General features: G+C 46.2%; 1 protein-coding gene across 3 annotated transcripts in view; it reads right to left on the bottom strand.

Annotated features, from left to right (window-relative positions):
- LOC115636165 (collagen alpha-1(XXVII) chain-like) overlaps positions 1–24,329 on the bottom strand; it is a 226,742-nt gene that overhangs the window by 53,630 nt on the left and 148,783 nt on the right. For all 3 annotated transcript variants that reach the window (XM_030535939.1, XM_030535940.1, XM_030535941.1), the window contains exons 29-37: positions 16,854–16,907; positions 14,447–14,491; positions 14,218–14,262; positions 13,936–13,989; positions 12,467–12,520; positions 9,089–9,142; positions 6,393–6,446; positions 4,953–5,006; positions 974–1,081 (exon numbers count right to left, since the gene is read on the bottom strand). In XM_030535939.1, coding sequence (XP_030391799.1) covers positions 974–1,081; positions 4,953–5,006; positions 6,393–6,446; positions 9,089–9,142; positions 12,467–12,520; positions 13,936–13,989; positions 14,218–14,262; positions 14,447–14,491; positions 16,854–16,907 — 522 coding nt within the window. The remainder of the gene's footprint in view (positions 1–973; positions 1,082–4,952; positions 5,007–6,392; positions 6,447–9,088; positions 9,143–12,466; positions 12,521–13,935; positions 13,990–14,217; positions 14,263–14,446; positions 14,492–16,853; positions 16,908–24,329) is intronic.

Here is a 24,329-nt window from a genome sequence, read left to right as displayed (position 1 = left end):
AAACAGTGAAAATGGGACGTTCCATAGAAAATCCCATTACACTCCATGGCAACTTTCTTCTCAAACAGGGCTTGATCCTTTCTAGGTACTAATTTAGCATATTATGATGAAATTCCAGTCATAGCTCCTTCGCTGTAGATAGACTTTGGTGCAATGTGTGTGCTGTGTCCTGTTGCAACTCTACTGCATATACAGCAATTGACTATCACCTTCAGGCTATGAAGATGGGACACTACTCATAGTTGTCTTTCTAAACGAAATCAAGTGTTTATTTCCTGTTGGGCTTAAAAGAGCAGAGGCCTGAAAACATACAATGTGGGTTTTCTCTTGCCCTCTTGATTACAAGAGTCCCGCCTGAAGCCTGTCTTTTCAGATTACCTACAATGCAAGCGTGGTAACTGATTCTAATAAATCAGCAGTGATCTGCTCCTGGTTATCAGAAGAGAGGATTGTCCCTTAAACATGTACATTTGTAACCTACTGCTTAGTACACACTATACATCCGATCCCACACGCAATCTGATCCACAAAGGACATGTTGTCAGATACAGCTGCTTAGCGCCTCCTCCAAATCCCATTGAATAGCCTCCCACTGATTTCAGTTCTTTAGCTCAAGTTATAGAGGATCATATTTGTAGCGCTGGCAGGTCCTGGGTTCAGTTCCCACTGATGACCAAGATGGCAATCATTTCATGCACAAATGTTTAGAGTGATTGCCTGCACAAATGCTTTTTACCACTCAGTTTGGAAAGGGACATTATTGCAGATTCAAAACCCAACGCATGAGAAAACATATCACCAGTGTGCAGAAATGACTGCTGGCCTAATACTTATTCCAAGGACAATTCACACTTGAGATGTACCAATTGAACCAAGTGTAATTTGTTGGGGAGGAACATCAATCATCTTGTTGGAAAGAAACACAAGGACAGGCAGGCAGGCAAAGACAGGCAAACTGGTTTCTCAAACTCACTCGGACACCTGTGATTCCGGGATATCCAGGAGGCCCTTCTTTTCCCTTCAATCCTTCGGTGCCTTTTTCTCCTCTCTCTCCTTCTAGGCCTTGCTCTCCTTTGTCTCCCTGCAGAAGAGTGGAGTATGTTTGCCTTTCAATACCAACAAAGCATAGATCATTGTGTATGACTCTTGAAGAAAGAAAAGGGAGGATCAGAGGCTGAAAGCAAGAAGACAGAAGGAAGCTGAATCATAAAAGTACTTGACATTTAATGCAACAGGTTATTTTAAAAAACTCCCTTAGCCAGAGAGAGAGGACCTCAGCCACAAGAGAGGATGGTTTGAACTTTTTGCTTCTCCCACAATGAACTGAGCAGGAATCTCCCACATGGAAACTCCTGGGTCTGGGATACTCTTGCCTCATATCAGCTGAGATCTGAAAGAGAGCGTCTTTTGACTCGTCTATAAGCCCCAGAAGGGGTATTTTGACAAGGCTGTCAGAAGAGGCTGTGGGAAGCACCCCAGGCCCCGAATTAACACACTGCAGAGCAGCAGCATCTTACCCCCATGAAAGATCAGCAGTTATAGCGCTAGAGGCAAAATCTTGTATCAAGTTGCCACTCTCACAATTGGTGCATAGTGTTTTATAGGCACAATAAAAAGGGCCCAGTTCTGCGCTCACCGCAGTTTTACACTCATGTAACCCAACTGACCTTGGTAGAGTTGCTCCTGATTTACACTTGCATTAGTAAAAGCAGAATCATGCCTATTACATTTTCTGGTTAAACAAATATTTGTGCAGTGAATAGCAACAGTTCCATTATCCAGAGAAACATTTGGGTTGGGAAGAACTAGAAGTGTTCAAGACCACTTGGAGATGAAGCAGCAAGTGATGGCACCAGAAAATCATATAAGGAAGGACTGTTTGATCTGACGTCCAATGATAAACAAAAATAACGAAGCACAGCAAATAGTTTAACTAGAATGAAGCAATAAACCACAAGACTCTGTTGTGGGATTGGCCAGATTTACTTTCCATGGCATGAAACTGTTGGCCTGTGCAGACGGACAAGCTACACAAGGATAGAAATCGGGATTGCAATCCAAAGGTAAGGTTGCAGATTTGGAACAGCAAGAGAAACGATGCAATGCAACAATGAATAAGGATTTGGGGGTCCCGCCAGGAAATGGGGAGGGGGACGACTTGTTACTGGACTCGCAAATAGTGATATGGGCTGTTAGGCTGTTGAGGGCTTTGGGACAATTGTAGATCTGCCTGTGGAATTTCAGACTGGTGAAAATCTGTAAGGAAGGAAGAACTGAATCTGTAGAAACTGAAACAAACAAAATAAACTGTTGACCACCAGTTTTTGAAGAAGAATGGGACCTTCATAGAGATCTGTAAGAAGTTCCTGAGGCGCACCAAGAATGCAGCTAGAGATTTGAAACCTGAAGGATCTCTTGTAAACAAGGATTTATACAGGTTTGGTCTGACAGCACATAGACTTGAAAAATCAGTCCTTCTGGCTTGCTGTTTTCATTAGATAAACTGTACAATTGATTGCTGTGTAACTGAAGAACCAAAAGGGAATGCCAAAAAAGAGAGAGAACTTTATGCTATTAGGCTTTTCCTATAGTAGACTTTATTCCAATCATAAGAACATAAGAATGGTCACACTGGGTCGGACCAAAGGTCCATCAAGCCCAGTATCCTGGCCTCTAACAGTGGCCAATGGCAGGTGCCCCAAAGGGAACGAACAGACAGGTTATCATCAAGTGATCCATGCCCTGTCACCCAATCCCAGCTTCTGGCAAACGGAGGCTAGAGACACCATTCCAAGTTTCCCAAGTGTTGCTACTGCAAGTTCAGCTCTACCAATGGTTGCAGTAATTAGAGCCCTAGTTCATGTAAGGCACCAGTGGCAGGTGGTGTTTTAAATGCCACGCTAGATAGAGCTGATAAAATCTGGCCATGTAATGGTGCTTAAAATGCTGTTGACTGTCGCTAGCTCCATTTCTAGAGAGGGGGAAAGAGCTGGATCTAGGAAAGAATATTTAAAGTAGGAAGGAGCTCTCATTGTCACTTAGGAGTCATAGAAGTGGAAGACATATTTTTGGACAGAAGAGAGCATTGGCAAACTGACTAATTATGGGCTTTGCCCCAGCAACAAGAGATGTGAAGAAACCCACTAGCAGAAAAAAGCAAGTGTTGAATCTGTTCCCCATGGAGATGCTATTGTTGAGAATAAAGGGGACATTGTGTGAACACGAGGAAGCAAAGAACCTTTCAGGATTGAAAGGAAAAATTATGGAAAAGGAGTCAAGAAGGGAACGATATGGTGTGAGGCAGATGTGTGGTCAGATACAATGTATAATACAGCAAGAAAGAGTACAGGGAAAAATGTCACCCACACCCACTGTCCAGCTGTAACTGCTTTGTTCAGGCTCTAGACACAACAGCGTTAGCACGGAGGTGTTTAAGATGAAAAGTACTGAACATAGCACAGATCTAACTTACTCTGTGGGGGATTCTCAGGTTCTAGCCTGCAGTTAGGATAAACTTTGTAAATAGTTTTGCAGGGCAGTTCTTTTAATGCGTGTTTGTGATAGCACCCAGCCCACAGTGGGATCCCAATCCTATTGTAATACAAATGTAATAGTGCTCCAGGTTATTACATTTCTGGGGATTGAACCTAGGATCTCTGGAGCTAAGAGCAGAGCAGAGCAGAGCTTCTACTGCTTAAGCTAAAGGATCAGTAATTCAGCAGACTCATAAACTTCTTTATGTGTCCTAGCCACTGGGAGGGGACAAAGAGCCATTGTATTAGTGTGTACGACACAAATGCTACCATAGTTCAGGAATGGTTAAATGAAAACTATATCAACGGGGAAGAAAAGCTAGAGGCCAGAGAAACACTATGATGGTCTGATGGTTGATCATAATGGTCCCTTCTGACCTTAAAGTCTATGATTCTATGAAGCATCCACTTGAAAGGGGCAGTGAAGGATGCAGGTTTCAGGATTGCTTACGCAAGAGCATGTCGGAGTTTAAAGGAGGCAAAGGAGATGCCCTGGTAGATTCCTAAGACTGCTGTGGAGCTATTGGAATCTTTGACCAAACAAGAAGCATAAAAGGTTTTTTCAAGACCCAGTTGACTTCTGGCTCAAGACAGCACCTCTAATGGAAGAAATAAAAAACCTCTTTACATTTCTTCCCACCTCAGGTTGGATGGCAAGGGAAGAAGGTGTGGTTTATTTCCCACAGTCTGGATTGCAGGTAAGTCTGTGCAGAAAGGGAGAGGGAGGGATGGAAGGAGCTGGCAGGAGCCAGAAATGTTGTGGAGACTGTTTACCACCCTACGTGGGATGGATAAAAGAGGGCACAGTACAGAAAAGCCTAGTTAGACAGCAGAGCATTATCCTACCATGTGGTTAATGTGCTGCAAGAAGCCATGGTTAGTCTCAAGCTTGGCTAAAGGTATCTACAGAGTTGATCCTTACAGCTTCCAGGATAAGCAGAGCCTGGAGTGCAAATGGCACTGGGAACTAGTTCCCACTACCAGCTGAACAGATACGCAGTCTGAGAGAAAGGCATCTGATTGGGGAGATACAATGACAAGCTCCGAGAGTCCTTGGACCAAGGAGGTTACAGCTCATTGAAACAAACCCTAAGCTGGAAGTGGGAAATGTGTCACATGGGGCCACTAAGAAGCAAAATGAACCTGGAAATTGATACAAAGAGATGAGAGATACTGCCTGGGAACCCCCAGGATAATGTTGGGATTGTTCCTCCTACTGTAGCCACTGTGTGGGGTAGGGCAGAGGATTGTTGAACATAGGGGACAGGAAAGGGGTCTGGGGTCAGATGACCAGGGTAGCTTGTGTGACAGTACTTGCTTCCCTTGCCTGTCTGCAGAGGGGGAAGGAGCATGGTCTGAAAGTGGCTAAATTTGTGAGAGGAAAACCAGCCCAACAAAAAAACCACACAGAACCTTTACCTTAACTCCGTCTGGCCCAAATGGGCCGCTGTCCCCTACCAGGCCTGGTTCTCCCTGCAAGAGAGATAGACACACAGACTTAGGACCGTCTCTTCCCCTTTTCTCATGCTTTTTGCAGCTAACACCATTCAGAGGAGGAGTGATTTCCCCTTGCAACAATGTGAGCTGAATGTTGAGGGTTTCCAGTGCTGATATTCTTGGTGTAGGGTGGAGATCTATACTGCCACACGTGGGCCAATATGCTTTGTTTATATCACCGTCTTTTAGGACTAGGCTATGAAGTTGCCCCATTCTGCTTGGTATCTCAAAATTGATCAAGAGGAACAAGCCCCTACTGGAGTGAGAGAACAACTCCTTTCTTCCTTCTGTTCCAGGCTTTCCTTCAACAGTCCCCAACTCTGACCCACGGGAAGTCCTCTCTCCCCTGGGCGGAGCAGGGAATTCAGTCTCTGTGTTCATGCAACCTTGGGCGTCTCCATATTGCTCTAACAACTGACCTCAGTTGGAGATCAAGGGACAAGAAACACGCTTCTGGTTCAGTCTCTGCATTCATCCCAGCTTTGGCTCCCTCCCCACTTACACATACTGTACCCAGTGTTTTCCCTGTTAATGCTGGCCTTCAGCGAGAGTCCTTTCCTGCCACTTCTAGGTTACACATACCCAAGTCATGAAGAACTTGTGAACAGAATAGGCTTATTTTTACACAGCCACTTTCATATTCATACTGAAAGGAACTTTAAAGCACTTTGCAAAATAGCACGTCCAGTTGTGTCATCACCCTGTGGGCAAGTGGGGCTCATTGGTAGCTCACATGCAGCTATCTGGTTTTATTGTGAGACTAAATGGCCAGGAGATTGGGCTACCCTGCTCAAAAAAAAGTCCCTTGTGATCTTTCGGTTTCATCTGGGCATCTCTCAAACAGACAACTGATCTCGATCCTTATCTGGCCCCCGTTACTGTGGTATCAGAGTAACTCCTGCCCACTGATGAACTTATGCTCACAACACCCCTGGAACGGAGGTTAGTATTTCCCCCATTTTGCAGACCAGGATCTGAGACGCAGAAGAATTAAATGCCCAACTAAGAGCATAGCCAAGCTGGGAATTGAACCCAGAGCTCCTGAGTCCAGTATAATGCCTTAACCCCAGTGCTATCCTTCCCTTTTACAGTACCACGTTCACCCTCCTGCCATGCCATGACCACACGTCCACGGGCTCACAAGTCCCGAATCCATGATCGGCTGCCCCAGGCTGCTATCCGCTCAGTCACTGCAGATACACAAGGGTCCTTCCAAAGGCTGGAAGTTTACCCTCTCCACGCTGAGGGAGCAGTGCATTGTCCATTTATACACCCAGTTTGGTCGAGAAGCCACAGTTATCTGCTTAGCCATCCACATACACATAATGAAGAGGACTCCAGTATGAAGTTAACTCTACTTACTCTTTGACCAATGAGGCCTTGTTCTCCTGGGACCCCCAGCTGTCCAAGATCACCCTAAAAACACAGAGGCACAGACTCAAGCTGGTGACAGTGTTCAATGCATAGGATGAAGATGATTTCTCCCCTTGCTCTCCCCCTCATTTCTTCCTGCATGTTGACTCTTCCTTTATCTGGTCCTGTTCAAACATGGATGTCTGTCTCAGAACCATCCGCATACCCAGAGATTAATCAGGTACCGAGCATCACCCCAACAGCAAGCTCTAAGAGGGCATGCACCTTTCGGGGTGAATCTGACTGATATGCAATAAGCCAAAGAATCAGCAGTGACTTGCAAGTGTCAAAAATCAGTGGTGGATGCTTGCAAAGACTGAACCAAAGGGAATTAGCCGTGCACCTTACAGCAGGAAATGATTTCATGCTATCTTATTGGGAAAGCAACAACACCAGAACCCAGGGCATAGTAGTGCTCATAAAAAATGTGCAGCTGGAGTGATGAGAAGGAGAGCGGACACGTCCCAGCAAATAGCAATACGATCTTTGGCATGACTGAGGGGTGCTGAGCAATATCTAGATTATGGACAGCATAGAAAGGAGGGAACTGGACATAGTATTGGAGCTGGCAGTTATGTTGATATATGTTGGTGAAGTGCTAAGTATAAGGAGGATGCAGTTTGCAGCTGTGGGACTTTAGATCCAGGTCAATTTGTCTGTTTTGCAATGAGCAATGTGCAGGAAATGTTCATTTCCTTCCCTGGCCCATTCACCTCATTCAAACTCCAAGCACTGTTCTAAAAGTTAAAAATTGATATTGCTGCCAGTGACATAGTATTATGTTTACAGGATGCCTTTCACTGCAAAGTCATTTTTGAGCTATAAACGCACATGACCCCATTGAGATACAGCTGCTTCTGGGGAGGCCAGCATTCAACCACAACAGTAAGGGATGTGGAAGGTGTAAGAAATTTCGGCCAAGGATGCAACTGTATCCTAGTGGTGTGCTCCTCCTTCGCCACCCTACAGCTTTAGATTATATAACTGTATGCAGTGACTGCTCAGAAAGTCCTTGAATGTTTACCAAGGGAGCAACTACTGCTTGGAGATTCCTAGAACATCTGAATACCTCCAACGTTGGAGAGGGAGCAACCAGAATCTCTCATGCTCTGAACCAATGCAAGGACACATTGCACTGAAAGTGCTAAGTGGGAGCTGTTAGCATCTCTGCATTATCAGCATGCTACTCTCCTTCCTTCCTGGGTCGGGTGCTAGGATATTCTCCAGGTGTTCAAAAGCCCGCTCTCAGGAACCACCATTTCAGACAATACGTTCAGCTCAGCCAATGCTCCTCATCAGCCTGGCTCAGCTGAGGCAGCCTGTCTAGAGAATACATGCACCGCCCGCCTTCCTGCTTGTGATGGGAGCCGTAGAAGAGCTGCTCCTGTAAATCCTGCAGTGGGGGGTGCCAGCAACCTGAGCGGATCAATGGTATTCTGTTCCTGGGCAAGGTAATTAGGGAGCTGAGTGGCAGGCAGAGGCAGCATAGCTGAAATGTTAGAGGAGTACCAGGACTCCAAAGACACAGTCGCTCAAGTGATGTGTCAGAAGGTTTGCCAAAGAAAACCTGGTGAGGAATGGGGGTGAGGGAAGACTGGCAAAGAGGAAATAGCATTTAATCCCAAAATGCAGGCTGTTCAAAGCTCCCTGACACAATGGCAACCCTTCGAAACTTAAATGGTCAATGGAGAACTTGTAGAGAGATCTTATTCAAATAAAGAGAGAAAAATTACACTACTCCTCATCCAGGAGAGAAGGTGCATTCACAGCTCTGACACACTGCACCTGGCACCATGCCTTGTGCTGTATTGATTAAAAATGACAGCTAGTTAATTGATGTGTGGGCATGGAGAGGCTATATTTAAATTTTTGCAGAGGAGTGATTTTTATTTATTTATTTCTTAAAAGAGAGAGAACTCCATATCAGCATTAGCAGAATCCAGCCCCCATTTCAGACACTCATCATCTTAAGCCCAGCATTGGGAATCCCGGGGGTGAGGGCTTGTTTTAAGGCATTTATATTCCTGGACTCTCCCATACAGAGACAGTTCTTGTTTCCAGACTAGGTTACATCCCGACTCTGGGTCACTTGCAGGTTTTGTATCAGGGCCTCAGCCCAGCTCCTGCCTGCGATTCGGTGACTGGATTATGTAGATCTAGCTGGGTTTTTACTGAGACCCTTTCTTGGGCTCTCAAGTCATGGTTTCCCTTCCTTTGTTTCCCTGCATGCCCAAAACAGAGGCTGAAGCTTCCTGCATCTGAGCCTCTTTACCTGAGATCTCTAGCGGCCCACACAGGGGACTTGAGGCACTGGAATTGTATAACCAAAGGGGACGTGTTCTCCTCCCCTGAACTGTGTCACTAGAGAGCTCTGTGGCTGAGAAATAGGTTAAGAGCAGCTGGTGTGGGGTTACCCAGCTGGTCCCCTCCCTGAATACACCTATCTATAGTATCTATCTTTAGCTGTCTGACCTTGCCCATTGTAACTAGGCAGACTGCACCCAGGCCTCGTCACAGGATACCTTATTCAGGAGCACTGCCAGGGTCCTCTGGGACTCCGGTGTAACAGCAGACTCTTGATAGGAACAAAAGTTTCTGTTGTCTCTCCACTCTGACAGAGAACTTGCATTAAGTGTTTTTCTTACCTTCATGCCAGGTTCACCTGGAAGGCCAGGTTGTCCCATTGAGCCAGGAGGTCCCTGGGGGGGGAGGAGGAAAGGCCATTGTTACATCGTGCAGAGCAAGATCAAAGAGGAAATTCCTTTACCAGATCACTTTGGGGACAGAAGAGCCCTGGTCGCAGCGTAATTACCTCCCTGGAGCTGGCTCGGTACACAGAGCCAAAGAAAAGGCCAAGAACCTCTCTGTGTCCTGCTCTCACAAGGGCCTTTGTTTTCTCTCACGCCTTTCTTTCCCTTCCCCAAGCCTGCACCTAACTCTCTGCCCCTGTTTGCCAGGCAGCCTCACTCTAACTCCCTCACTTGAACTCCTCCAGGCTTTGGGTTCCCAGTGCGGATCTCTACCCCACGCCAGTTAAAAGAAAAAAAGGAAGGAACAATAGAGCACAAAATACTTAAAATCAGCATAAAAGGGTTAAATAAAGACATTAACACAATGGGTCCCAAATAACTTCAACCACTTAATATTTTCCCTTCTCTGACCCCTTATCTATCACTTGGTTCTGTCTTTAACTCAGATTCCAAGGCCTGGTATATGCCCAGTTTTTGTACTAAGTATCAGAGGGGTAGCAGTGTTAGTCTGGATCTGTAAAAGCAGCAAAGAATCCTGTGGCACAGACTAACAGATGTTTTGGAGCATGAGCTTTCGTAGGTGAATGCATGCATTTGACGAAGTGGGTATTCATCCACGAAAGCTCATGCTCCAAAATATCTGTTAGTCCATAAGGTGCCACAGGATTCTTTGTAGTTTTTGTACTAGTGCAACTATTTCAGTTATGGTCAACTCCCAATGTGGATGCAATTATATCAGTATTAAGGAACCTTATACAGGTGTAGCTTATTCCCTTACAGGAATAGCTATTCCAATATAAGCACATTTCTACAGGGACAATTGCATCCACACTGCATCCACTATATAAGTGGCACAACTTGTATATGTGGACAAGGCCAAAAGTCTGGGGGGCAGGGATCGGGTCTCCTATTTATCCATAAAGTGCCATTCACATCTGTATCATGAGGACACCCATGGGCAGCTAGCTTGTGGAGGAAAGGGAATTAAAAACAGCAGCTGTGTACTACAGGTGGGCTGAGCTGGAATCCTAGGTCCAAACTCCCTTGAATAATTTTGCATAAATTCAGATCTGACCTTTGCATCCACCCCTTTTTCTCTGGCTCTGTGATGGGCTGAACACCCCAGACCTTGCATAAAGGTTGGATCCGGATCAGAACTTCACCGCGATCATTAAACTGTACATTTAAAAAACTGTATTAGATGAAACAAAGGAGCTGGGGATAATGGTCCCCTTATCGGACCGTGAGGGTACAATTGAACCAGCTTCTCCCAGTGAGCCTTGAAAGATTAAACTGTTTCACTGGAAAGCGATGAAGAGTAAGGGTGGAGTGGGGTATGTGAGAGACCACTTGTCCTTGTGCTCTGTCCCCATGACCCTTTCAGGATGTGTCTAGCCCCTTACTCTAGGTATTAGGCTGGTCAATTGCACGAAGCACCCACTGGTACCTGAGATTAAGGGAAAGGGTAACTTTAATCACTGTATTTTTTGCATTGATTTCCTGCCAGCGTAGGCAGTGGGACTCCAATAAATAAGACCAAAGGTGACACAGCAAAGCTGGTCTTGCTGGGTTTGAAGGGGGTTTTATTTATTTATTGGATTAGCTTTCCAGACCACATACCACAATCTCCCTCTTCTCTGCAGCTAGGAATAAAGGAAACAAGAGCCCGTAATTGCAGGAGCTCTCGGAAGTTTCCAGCTTTCCGAACTGGAGAGAGCAGTGAATGGGTGCCCGTTCGGTTTCGGAACAATTGGGCAAGTCATGCATGAGAAAAAGCAAGTTCCAGTGAAAGCAGAAATACTGCCTAGGTTTTTCCAATGGTTCCAGTGCAAGAGAAAGGCTGTATCTCCTCCACGAGCCCAGCATATGGAGCTCTGTGCTTTCAGAACAAGCAAGGCCCAGGGCAGCTCAGTAGCAGCCTACCAACTTTTCCAGATCCCTAGTGTGGTTGTGGTTTACCACCGAGCGCTCACTCCATCCAGTCTAGCAGGCAGGAGACTGGAAAATCTCACGACTCAAATTTTGCAGTGGGTTGTATTAAAAGGTACCTTAGCTGCTACTTTTGAGACCAAGTGAACATCTTGATTATATTACCATCTCAGACACACTGAAAGGAGCTAAAAGTGGGTGACGTAATCTGTGGTGATCGGCTGTGATGGTAAGAATTGAAGAAGAGTCTCCAGGTGCTCGGAGGGTTAGAGGAAACTCTATTGAGTAAGCTTCTGCCCTCCTGTGCTCCTAAACCTGGGCACAGAAAATCAGTAACTATTCCTTTCATTTGGTTGCAAAGTGTCACTTTTGCCTAATGGTAACAATGATGCAAAAAGCATGGGGTACAAAAGCAAAGGCATTTCTTCCACCCACTCACCTGGACAGTGGCGAGACTGGGTTTGACAATCAGAATATATCAAGACTGAGCTGAATAATATGATTGCCAGCCAGAGATAGTAGCAACTGAGGGTAGGAGGGAAAGAGACTTGAGGCCTTCTTCACGACAGATTTTTACTGAGTTTGTAACATGGATTATTCTAAACACAATAGAGTTAAAATATGGGCCCAGATACTCAAAGGGAGTTAGGTGCCCAACTTCCACTTATTTCAATGGGAGTTAGACGCATAAATACCTTTGAGGCTCTGGACCATGGTTCCTAAAGCGTGGATGGGTACCATGTTTGACCCTGCTTGTGAATGGGGTTGACACAATTCTCAGAGTCCAGCCAGCTTTAAAATGCTCCTTTTGCTGTGTAGGTGGGACTGCCCATATGTGTAATAGGGTTAACCAACCTCCTGCCTCCCAGGTCTCTGGGCGGAAGACCAGGCCAAAACGCATTGCATCCTGGGGAAAAATGCCTAACTATTGGTGCCAAGGTGAAGCTCTGTGGGTTAGCTGCCTAGATTTTCCCAGAATGCTCTAGGATCTGTAGGGTGGAAGATATGGGCAGGTTGACAAACTCTGATGCAGGGATAAACGGTGGTGTGTGGATGTGTTGAACTGCATCACCTGTAACCAGGTCAGAACCTGGTTCAGCCCAATATGGTTCTGTCTGGATTGTAGATGGGGTCTATATTTGTAACTTTTCTCTTGCACTCTTAATGCTGACATTAAAACTCGTAAGACACAGAAACCTCCATTGTCCTTTTCCCTCAAGAGTTTCTGAAGACAGACCAAGCCAGACTGCCCCTCGCTCAGCTGTGCAGGTCTAGGTGAGTGAGGGGGGGAATAGGGCAGAAGAGGGGTGTACTGTAGAGACAAAAGCAAAGATCATACTCTACCTTATGTCCCATTTCTCCTAAAGGTCCAGCTGGCCCCTGTGGTCCCTGAGGTCCCTGCAAGACAGACACACAGGGCTCTTTCGTGCAACATTGTCAATTCTGAAGAACAATTCACTCCCTAGTGCCCTCCCACATCATATGGGAACTACACAGGCATGGGAGAGGGGGTCAAAAGACCAGAAATGGGCAGCTCAAAGTGCTTGAACAGCTGCAAGCAAAGAGTCAGAAACCTCCCTGTGTCTGGGTGGCTGGGGGGAGGGTGGGGATGCTGCTGTGTTGAAGCTGAAATGAAATTAGTTGGCAACCTTAGCGTTTCTGAATAATTCCCTTCTCTAGTCCGCCTTGACACAGCCCAAGCCCACCTCCACTCCTACACTCTCAGAGCCTGCAGCAGGTCCCGCTCCTTCAGTCACCACAGTCTGACCCTCATCAGTCACAGCCCCCTTCTATTCTATCTGTCTGACCTGACCCTACTTCAACCCCTCCATCCTAGATGGAGTCAGAACTGGACTCTGTTCCTGCCATTTTCTCATGGTTCCCAATTGACTCCCTCCACCCCTGCCAGTAACGTAACACGATTCAGTCCATCCTCCCAGTCTGGGATCATCCTCTAACAGGCTCAGGAGTGTCTAACCATGGCCTTTCTGAGCAGCCTAACATGGAACCTCCTTCAGTCTTAAGACAGTTAGCTCCTCCACCCTCCTTGCAAGCATCTGGCCTAATTACTATCATCATTACAGTAGCGTCTACCGCCTCCAAGGTCAGGGCCCTATTGTGCTACGTGCTAGACCTAGACATTCTGGCCCTAAAGAGCATACAGTCTAAATAGCCTAGACAGAGAAAGGGTGGCAAAAAGGAAGTATTACCATCATGGGTAACACAGGTTGGGAACTGAGATGCTGCCCAGGTTCACCCAGGGAGTCTGTGATGGAGTGAAGAATTGAATGCAGGTCTCCTGACTCCCAGTGCAATGCCTTGACCACAAAAACCATCTTTCCTTTCCAGTGCCTTTTCCAAACCTCCATTCTGACCTTTCTTCCACCTTCCCTGCTAGACTCTCTCTTGGTTTCTCCTTCAATTCTCTGTCAGAGTCAGGTCCAGTCTCTTTTCTAACTTTCTCCTCTTTAATATGATCCAGACCCTCTCTCTTCCCCTAAATCCAGACTTGCCCCTTCTTCTACCCTACCTGCCAGAGTCAGCTCCGGTCTCTGTTCTACCTTCTTGCTGCTCAATTTCAACAAGTGCCTCCCTTCTGCCTCTGTAGGGTCTGATCATGCCCTTCCTCCAAACTTCCCGGGCCCTCCTTTAACCCTATGCAAGTGTGGCTCTGATTAAGCTGGACTCAGCAGGGATGGGAATGGAGAGGTGTGTCTGTGTCTGTGTCTGTGTGTGTGTGTGTGTGGGGGGGGCAGACAGAGGAGGAAAGAGAAAGGGACAGATGGATGAAGAGGGAATGAGAAGACACTTGCCGGGTCACCTGGAGCCCCTTTGCCTCCTTGGGGTCCAGAAGGTCCTTGGATACCCTAGGATAACAAAAATCACCAAGGTCAGCTCTGTCCCATATCACCTTTCACACCTCCCAGCATGTCACATTCACCTTGTAAACACTTTATAAACGGAACACAGAGGTGGCTCTGAGGCTGAACTGTGAGACATTGTCCAGGTTTCTCCTTCTGAGAAGGAATCAAAAAACTTAAAACCTTCATTAAAACTTAGGCTGTAAAACGGAATAGAAGGTGGCTGGCACTTACTGGGAAGCCACGTGGTCCTGTCTCCCCAGTCTCTCCCATCTTCCCCTGTAAACAGAAGGTTACAGTAATTAGAGGTTGGGAACGTGCTGAAGCTCCCTGTTGCTTTGGCCAGGAAAGTCGATCAAAGCTGTATTTTACTGGGAGCCACGCACGCGTTGAGTATACACACTTGTAGTGTTTGGTACAGTGCCAGCTTGGCATCCAGCACCAGCTCTCACAGTGGACGTACCTGCTGCCCGTCGGGCCCCGGTTTGCCTGGCTCCCCCTGAAGGCCCTGTTAATGAAAAAGACAAAGACATGTTGGCATCAGCATGAGCTGTGCAGCGGAGACTCTTGACTGGCTAACTCTTCCTGATACCCCAACCTTCTTGCTCTTGGAATCCCCCAGGGAAGGGTCAATCATTTGCTTCCGGTTCTCCATCAGCATTTAAAGGGGCTAGCCAGTGTCCTAAAGTCCCCTTCCCATGAGAGAATAGTCCCATCCGCTGAAGAACTTGGAGCATAATCCAATTTGTTTCTTGCCTGCTCTTAGAAATCCGAATGACCCTGGACTCCCCACTTATCGGGTTCAAAATGGGGGAGTTTCTCCATCTAACTATGTCATTTTGGGTGGAGAAGGGGGAGGGCATTAGCCACACGTTGATAGGTAGGCCAGGTGGCACTTGGACTCCAAAGGTGCTTCATGCTGTGTGCTAAGCATTCAGGGGTGGAAGAGCCTCAATAGCACAAAAAAACACCGGCTCAGGTAAGAGTCAGCAGCACAACATTATTTCCTTTGCTAATTGCTGCTCTGCCTGAGAAGGGAGCCTCTGAGCTAGGGGCTGGGAGGACATGGATGCAGGAGAAGTCTTATGAAGGTAGAAGAATGATTGGGAGAAAAGGAGGCATGACAGAGAACTGAAATGTCAGCCACTATTTCAATACTCATCAGTTGGACTAGCCTCCTGTTCTGCTGGATTAGCCTCCTTGCTAGGCTGCCATCCAAATTCCAAAAGGAAACACCCAGACTGGGAGCTGCTGTACTGTCCATCCCTATCTTTCTCAGCACCCTTGCCTCAAAAGAAGGTCCTTTATCAGCATCTGGCTTGGATACTCTCTTAACCAGACTTAATGAGGGGCAGGTCTATTCCAGGAGGCCATTTGCCAGACCCCCTTCGCACCAGGATGCAGGGGGGATTTCTGTTTCATGAATGTCTCTGCTCTGATCATACCACACTGCAGGGAGACACACTTTGTAAAAGTGGCGAACACCACATATCTTTGACGTGTGTGTGTGTGGGGGGGGGGGGGGTCAGAGCCCTTAAGGGAGTGGTGATGGTACGACCAGATCTCCACACAAGTTTTGTGCTGGTGTAACTATTTCAGTTAAAAGGTGTGATTATTATTTTTTTTTTTTACCAATATAGTTAAATTAGCATCACCTCTATAGCGTAGGCTCAGTTATACTGGTTTAAATGTGTCTTATGCTGGTATAGCTTATTACCTTTCCCATATGGGAATAAGCTATACTGGTATAAGCACCTATATACTGCAAGAGCTGTGTCCATGTTGGGGGTGGGAGGTGCAACTGGTGTAAAGGGGCACAACTGTGTGTGTAAACAAGCCCTAAGCTACCTTCCAGCCCCCCTTCACTTTAACCAAACAGTTGAAACCTTTAATATCTTTGGAACTGTATTTCTACCAAACGAATGACTCCTGGCTGAGTTTAGACAGCATTCTGCCCTCGGATCCCCACCCTTCTCCCCAAATGGAAAAGCTTTTGGGAGACCAGGGAATAGACATTTCCACTGCTCTCCCTGTCATGGAGTGTGGGGGAGACAAGGCCCTGCACCCCCAACTTCCTGCAACTCACCATGAGACTCAGCCAGCCAGTAAGACAGAAAGTTTATTTAGGCAACAGCAACACAGTCCAAGACAGGTCTTGCAGGTACAGACAACAAGACCCCCTTAGTTAGGTCCATCTTGGGGGGGGGGGGGCAGGGAGGCCAGAGCCCCGTTGGGAAGCTCGAGCCCCGTCTGGGCTCTTCTCCATTTTCCCAGCCAGCTCCAAACTAACTCCCTCCAGCCGTTACATGCTCAGGTAGCTGGTTTTAAGGAAAGTCTCCCGTCCCCAATGCAGGCAGTCCTGGCAAAACATCCCTGCAACCTTCTCAGGTCAATACTCCCCTCTCCCTGCTGCGTCACAGGCACCCACAGAGCACTCAAAGAAAACATTAAGAACGTTTCCAGTTTGTTACACTCCCACTGAGCAGAGCCATGTGCTAGGAACATGACTCAGGAAAGCTAGGTGGTTGTGTGCTGGGGGACGGCTGGTGCCATACAAAATCCTGCTGGTTGCCTTTAAGGAGTCTTGATGTGAGTGAGTGTTGGCTCTTGGCAACTGGGCTCTGCCACCAGCGTTGGGCTCTGCTCTGCACAGAGGAATGCTGGCTGGGCTAACTGGCCCCGGCTGGACTCAGTGCTTGGTGATGAAGGAGTTAGAGCTATTTAACACTGAGCTGAAGATACACCCAGCACCATGAAGGGCTAGAGGCAGCAAGGAGGCGATGGTGGTGGGAGACTTCCTGATTTTTCCAGGGCCTAGAGGGGAGCCTCATAGCATGCCTGTCAGAACTGGCACTCCTGTTAGAACTTACCTTAACACCTCTTGACCCTGGCTCCCCCACTGGTCCATCAGGACCTCTGGCACCCTGTGGGACCGAGAGAGAGAGAGAGAGAGAGAAGAGAGTTACATAGCAAATGTGAACAGCAGGTGTCCCCCTTGTGCTGCTAACACTGAGTTGTCTACTGGAGGTTGGGTGTGATCCCAGCTTCCACTGTGCAGCCGGACCTCTCCTACCTCCCCAGTGCACATTTTGCATGCTCAGGGGGCTGAGCTCTTGGGCTTGCTCCAAAAAGACCAAACAGCTACATTTCCTGTACCCTTCACCTGCCTAATCCATTGGATCCATCCTCTCTGCCTTGAGTAGCTTCAGTAACATGGAAGAGGAGATGGGTCGGGGGGAGCCCTGCCTGTTGGTGTGTGTGTGGGGGTTTTCTCTGTCCATAGCTATATTTAATTCTCCTCTTGCTCTTAACCCTTGGGATGCCGGCACTCGACAACCAGATGAATGCTTAGGAAGGTGGGTATGTACAGAATGGCTGTGGTTCCCAAGGGGTTAAAGCTAGGGCTTGTTATGCTGTTTCTAACATTCATCTTGGAGTCAAGGTTCAGCTCCTGTTATAGGGCTCCTCGCTGCAGGATTCATCCTACTGCATGCAGGGTAGAAGGCTCACCTGAAAGCAAAGCAACAGCAACCCTATCTTCAGAACACCTAAAGCCCATTAGAAAAGTTCTCTCTTTAGCCACAGGTCTTGCTTAGACAGGTTTCAGCTGATTCCCAGGCTCAATGGAGCCACTTTTTAGTTTTGTTCTCCTCTCTCCTGCCCATTTATTTCTTTTCTCATCATGTACTGGGCAGTGCATTTATGTTATTTTTATTTCTGTCTAGCCAACCTTAAGCCCAAAATGAGAGCCAGAGAAGACAGACAGGCCGGAGGTCAGGAACTGCTTCATTTTCAGACCTTAATGGTGATGGTGATCTTGCTGGCACAGACCCTGAAATGTGAATTTATTGACATCATGGCTCTTCCTTCTGAAGAGTCAAACTCTCCCATCGTGCCCTACATGATACAGTTTGAACTCTTTGCACACCACTCCCTGTTATTCACATCCATGGCCATGTTGCTGTTGAAGTCAAGACATCAAAGCTACAAGATGCACCATGTGAGCCCAAACAGATGCACAAAGGCAACTTGGAATTGGACGTATTTAATAAAGTGCCATGGGTTAGCTTCTCATTGACGATAGGTCTTTTAGGCATTTTATTATAGTTCCCTGTTGTTTAGGGAACTGAATGCAGCTGTGAACATGACCAGGTAGTCATGTATACACGAAATGGGTAGCGGCGTGTAGCACGACCAGTTGTACATGTGTGGTCAGATGGCCAGCCATTTGTGCTTAAGTGTGTTTTTATGAAACCTGTCAGGTCCAATTGTACACAGGAACCTTTCAAGGTGTGCATATGTATGAGAAACAGGCCAGGTGCAAGGGGAGGAATCCAGCTACATGCATCTATAGATGTTCAAACATATGAGGAGGCTGAACATGGTTAGCTGAGAATCTACACAAAAGCAGCCATGGGACAGGTATCCTCCTGGAAGTCATGCTCAAGACTAAAGAGATGTGCTTAGTCTTCAGGGGTATAGCAGAAGAGCATCATTCGTGAATAGTAGAAAATTCCTGGAGTAGCAAGGAAGCTGATCTCAGTGGAACTCTTCCCCCACCCCCATCCCTGTCCTAGTCCAAAAGTAAGTTCTGTGACACTGACACACAATAGGTGGCAGGTAGGAATAAAAAGACAGATTGAGAGACTACATGAACGTATATCATGTCCACAATGGAGCCCTGATCGTGACTGGACCTCTAGGCACTACTGCAGTATAAATAATTCCAACGCTGCTTTGTGGTGTGTATGTTATGGTGAAAGGAATTCAGACAGCAGGCCAAAGTGGAAATAGAGAAAATAGGAGCCAATTTGCTTAATCGAGATTCAAAGAGAGCCAAATGTAATAACAGGGGCCAATATGTTAGCAAAGCAACTACACTGTCACAGCAGAAGAGAGAGACTCACAAAGAGAGGCAGTGTAACACCAGAAGATGTATAAGAAACACAGCCAAATTATTACAGCAAACACTGTCAATATAAAATAATGCAAAAATTTCTACTCTGTTTGGCAAACTCAGTGATGCTGAACAGACCAGAGACCGAATAACCAAATAACCCCAGTGCATGCCCATAAAACGCAGCTTAAAGCATGCTCAATCTGCTCGCTGGAAACAGAGAGTCACTGTGCATCAAATGGGAACAGCATAACCACTGCCCATGCTGCTACTTTCAGTGCACTATCTTGATCTAAGCTAGGGGTCAGACATCTCCCTAATTTGGAAATGACACCTCCAACGCAAAGTGTAGACATACCCTTAGACTGACAGCATACAAGTCCACGCATAGAAAGGGTCACCAAAGCCTCCCTGGGTGTAATGGCAAACCTGTCACTGGATTCCCATTTTCCTCCCTTTTGCTTAGCCCGCCTCTGCTCTTTGAACTGTTCTGGATCATGGAACAGTGCAGCATTTGTACTTCACTTGGGGAAATGGTTGACAAAGAGACAAGCAGTCAGGCAGCTTGTGCTTTAAGTCAAACTGTCCAGCTCTGTGAACTGAGTTTTTTGCCTTCTCTGGGCTGCCTGGAAACAATAATACCCCTGTTAGGCTGAGAATCCCCCTCCCCAAACTCCTGACTTCACACATCCATCCATCACTGTCCTGTCCAAATTCCCTAGAGAAACAAGCACAAACAAAGAAAAAATAACATCAGGAGGGAAATTAACCTCTTGGAACTATGGAGGTGTTTGGATCCCAGACCGAGAGCCACATTGCTCTGCTGGATGGAGGGGGATGTATGTTGAAAAGAGAAGAAGTTGCCACAGTGAAGGAAAGGAACATTACTCAGCTTGGATGGGTGTGAGGGGAGGGAGCTCCTAGACACTCAGACCTACAGAGGGGCAGGCATCTTCTCTGCTCTGAAGGGACATGATGATCACGGAAAGAGACAGGCGGGCAGATGGAGACGTGTCTCCCTTGGGGAGTTATTTGCAATGTATCACCATGATCAACACCCTAGAATTGCCTTCACCCTGATAGGAACATAGGAATTGCTAGAATGGATCAGACCCGAGGTCCATCTAATCCGGTCTCCTCTCCCCTACAATGGCCAGTCCCAGCTGCTTCAGAGAAAGGTGCAAGAAGAGATAGTGCAGTAGCAGATGTGGGATAATCTGACCCTCCCCCCACATTAGGTCTCATCCTGATGTCCAGTAGTTATGACAACTCTGGCCATTCCTGTTATCCATATAAATGTCCAATCTGTCTTTGAGTCTTATTAAATTCTTGACCCCAGTGACTTTCCATGACAGTCAGGATCAGCACTATGCTCACAAAGTTGGAACGAGCTTCTTGTCTTCCTAGGACTATGATCTTCTCTCTCCACAAGTCCCTTTCCCCCTATAAACTGCACAGAAAGACAGACTAGAACCAGAACTGAGTTGGGCAGAGCGCTTAGGCCACTCCCAAGGAGTTCATGTCAATGGCAGACACATTTGCCCATCCAGCTGTTCCATACAGTTATAAGGCCAGTCTCTCCTCAGAGACAAACAGGTCTCTCAAATCTCTTGTGGTAATCCACCCCGCCCCCTGCATCCTTTTCCAGTCACCTGGCATTGTACTTGAGGGAGCAGTCACTGAAATCGATGGAGCCCCCTGCTAGCTCCAGCATGCCTTCTCACAGCACTGCAGCTCTGGCAGTGAAGCCTGGACCCCAGCAATGCAGCCTGCCAGTACTCGCATGGCTGCAGCACTGTTTGGAGTATCTTAGTTTCTTCCCAGCAGTGCTCTGTCACCAGCACCCCAGGAGAACAACAGGGCAATCTCCCTCACAGCAGGCACCTGGTTAATCCATCACTAAACATTTCATCAGTACCTGACCTAAGAAGGTTAAACTGCCCCTGCATTAAGGAACAGACCAGGAAAGCTCCATCGTGCCCAGACTAAGAGGTTTCCCTAATTCACCCTGACAGGAAAGGCTACATTTAGCCAATTAGTTAAATCTTTGAAACTCCCTTTTATCAACAATGCCAGTTACAGACAAGTGAGGGAAACCCTGGAGGATCTACAGGAAACTGAAATGCCAGCAGGCTGCAATGATCAGAGCCTTCATTACAATGCACTAGGCAGGCTGCATAGTTGTCTTCTGGGGGTTGTGAAGTTTCCTACAGCAGCTAAGTTTTCATTTAGGACACATTACCAATCAGCACCTAGACTCTTCAGCTGATAAACCCCATCGCGCTAGATGCTGTACGAACAGTACAACCTCTGAAGAACTTATAATTTAAATAGACAAGATAGGAAAATAGGAAGGTAAAAACAGAATTACATACGTTTTGCAGATGGGAAATAGGAGGCAGAGAGAATTATAGACCCTGACACAACAAAGCACTTAAGAACGTACTTGACTTTAAGCATGTGACCAAGGTCACACTGGAAGTATGTGGTAGAGCCAGGAATTCAAACCAGATCTCCCTGTGTCCCACTCAGGTGCATTAGCCACAAGGCCAATCTTCCTCTCTATTTAAATCAACAAATTTTACTTCCGGCCCTTTTGGTTACGTAGGCCCAGTGGTGGAAGGTGTGTTGCTATGAACTGGAATAGTACAATACATTTTAGGGTCACATATTTACATGCAGAAGCAGGTGAAACTTAGCCATTTTAACTGACGTTTGCTTTGGGGTCATGGATCCCAGACCTGGACTGACTAAATGTTTAAGTAAAGCCTGCAAAATACAACTGCGCAGCCCAGAGCGCCGAAATCATTTTGAAAAACATCACATCACTTAGGCCCTTTAGAAAATGTTCTCTTGAGTCCCATTCCGCACATATAATCATTAGCCCATTTGTAAACATAGGCTTTATTGCTTACTGTCCTCTGTGCTGGGTTGCTACTGCTAATGTTGGCAAGCACATAGCCTCAGGCAATACTACCTCTGAGAGCTTCAGATCGAGACTAAACAAAATTATGATACTGCTAATAAGGATTCAAAGCCCAGATGCAAACCGCCCTAGCATCTGAATATTGAGGAAGTTTGGATCTAAACTTTGTATCTCTAGTTTATATCAGTCAGAGCTACAGATAATGCCGCCAGCGGACAACATTCCATCTGAATAGAACTTACTGCCCAGCAAGGTGTTTCAACAAGAGAGCTACATTTTTCTTTTCCAGTGGAGGCAAGGTGCAGACAACTTACATTCAGAGGGAGAGGCCATCAAACTTTGATATACCAATGGGGAGAGAGTCATACAAACATTGGGGGGATTCCTGCCTCCTATTCCATGTACTTAAATTTGTCTTGAACAGGGAGATATTTCACAATGCATACATCTTCTACATTGCTGCCTGAGGGACGATTTGTCTGGTAGAGTTCTGGGAGTGATGAATTATGCCTCAGAGTGGTGGGTTTGAGTAGATGTAAGAAATCTTGAATTTTAATTTATCTGCTCTCCAGCCCTTGTACTTTCCAAGTAGTAGAGGATGGCCTTGGCCTTTTTCCCAAACAAACCAGTCAATAAAAGTGTCGGGGAGATGAAGGAGGAAGCAGAGCTACCTTACACCATCAAGTTTCTGAAGAACAGCTATGTATGCCAGGAGAGCTCAGAAACAACAGTCACCTTCTCAAAATGCTAAGCCTCTTTCCCCTTGTTTCACATATTTCTAATTCAGCCAAATGAGAAAGAGCTGGAGCAAGGTGATGGATATGGCATAAGAACCTGAACAGAACAGACCCTGAGAACAGTCTGTGCCACTGGATGAGTTAATGACCTCCATCAGTGAAACTGGACATGGATGCACCAACCTCATGGTCAAATGATTTATAAACTCTGAGTCTTCAGCTATTAATCTAGTGTGTAATACTGGTGCTAGAGATTCCCAATGTAAGGAGGGGCTCTCCAACGGAACATGGAAGCAGAACATTTCCACAGAGAAATGCACAAACTTTAAGCGCTAGACCTTGCAGGTCACAGACTTAAGGCCTCAATTCAGAAGATGAAGTTTTGAGCAATATGGATCTGGAGAAAAAGAAGCTATTAAAAGGTGACAGATTTAGTTCAGCGCTAAGGTTTTCAAAGTGAGGCACTGAAGTGAAAGTTATCTGTTCAGAAGTTCTGAGCACTGCAGCTCCCCACTGACTTTAGCCAGGGTCATGGGTGCTCAGCACCTTGGCATAGCAAGTACTTTTATTTAGGTGCCTGACTTTGGAAATGTTGGCCTAGAGAGTTAGTTTACATAAGCAGCGAATCCCATTAGCCAACTGGAAACAATCTCAACCATCAGATCTTCAGCTAGGTTATCCACTAGTCATCTTGCCATTCACCACTTAGTGCCTGCCTGCCTTCCAATCGGAGAAATCCAGCTATGGAACCCTCCTGAATATTTCAGATGAAAACAAGTCTTGCCTTGCTTTCTAATCTGGAGTGGGGGGTTGAAGGGAGGAGAAGCCAGCTATCCCAGTCTTCCTAAAATTTAAATCCTAATTCCTCTAAAAACTAAATTGTAAGCATGTGCTTAATCCCCATTGACTTAACTTTAAGCATGTGTGTAAATGTTATACTTTATAGGGATGGTCTTAAGCACATTTTAAAGGTCAGCATGTGTTTGTGTATTTTTCTGCATTGGGGCCAAAATTGCATTTGTGGATGCTTGTACAACATCAATTTGATGGCTAAAAGTAAATTGGAGGGAACAATAGCCCTCATACTAAGAAGAAGAAAGTTATGATTTTTAAAGGTTCTCTTTTTGACAATCAGTATTTTTATGTCAACAGCACAATAGCTATAACAACTTAAATACAGATCCCAGAAGTCTCCATTGTTCTTTACAATCCAAACCATATTTGCTACTTATGGTGTCTTCAAAAGTGCAATTACTTTAACGAGGTATCCAAACACGGATCAGCACAATCCACAAACATCTGGCAGAGAGTTGCATTAAAGTTTCCATTCTGAATTGAATTACATCTCTGCTGTGAATTCTAATATGGAGCATGCCGCGAAGGGCAGCATTTGAAATTGCATTCTGGGGGATCATTTCCCAGTCCTCCAAAACTAAAAGAAACCAAGAGCATGAATGGCAAGGAAACTAAGCAAATAATGAATCTTAAGCAATCGAGAGACAGAGATAGGCATGTGCAAAGCAGAACATTTCAAAGACAAGAGAGCTGTGAGAACAACCAGCTCTTGTGGTAAAGTCCTATAGAATGACAACTCCCATTGATTTAATCTCTGTCAGATTATTTAGGCATTGTCCATAAAAGAAATATAACAACCTATATGCTACTAAAGAACTGGTTTGAAAGGAAAGATCAGCGAAGGGTGTGAGTAGTTAAGTTAGCTGCAGAGCACCAGCAGACACTGGCTCCAAATGCAGCACCCTAATAATCTGACATCTAGCTGATACAG

Source organism: Gopherus evgoodei, chromosome 16 (assembly GCF_007399415.2).
Source record: "Gopherus evgoodei ecotype Sinaloan lineage chromosome 16, rGopEvg1_v1.p, whole genome shotgun sequence".
NCBI classification, from domain to species: domain Eukaryota; kingdom Metazoa; phylum Chordata; order Testudines; family Testudinidae; genus Gopherus; species Gopherus evgoodei.
Note: the sequence above shows the minus strand (reverse complement) of the source record. Positions and strands in the feature narration are given on the sequence as shown.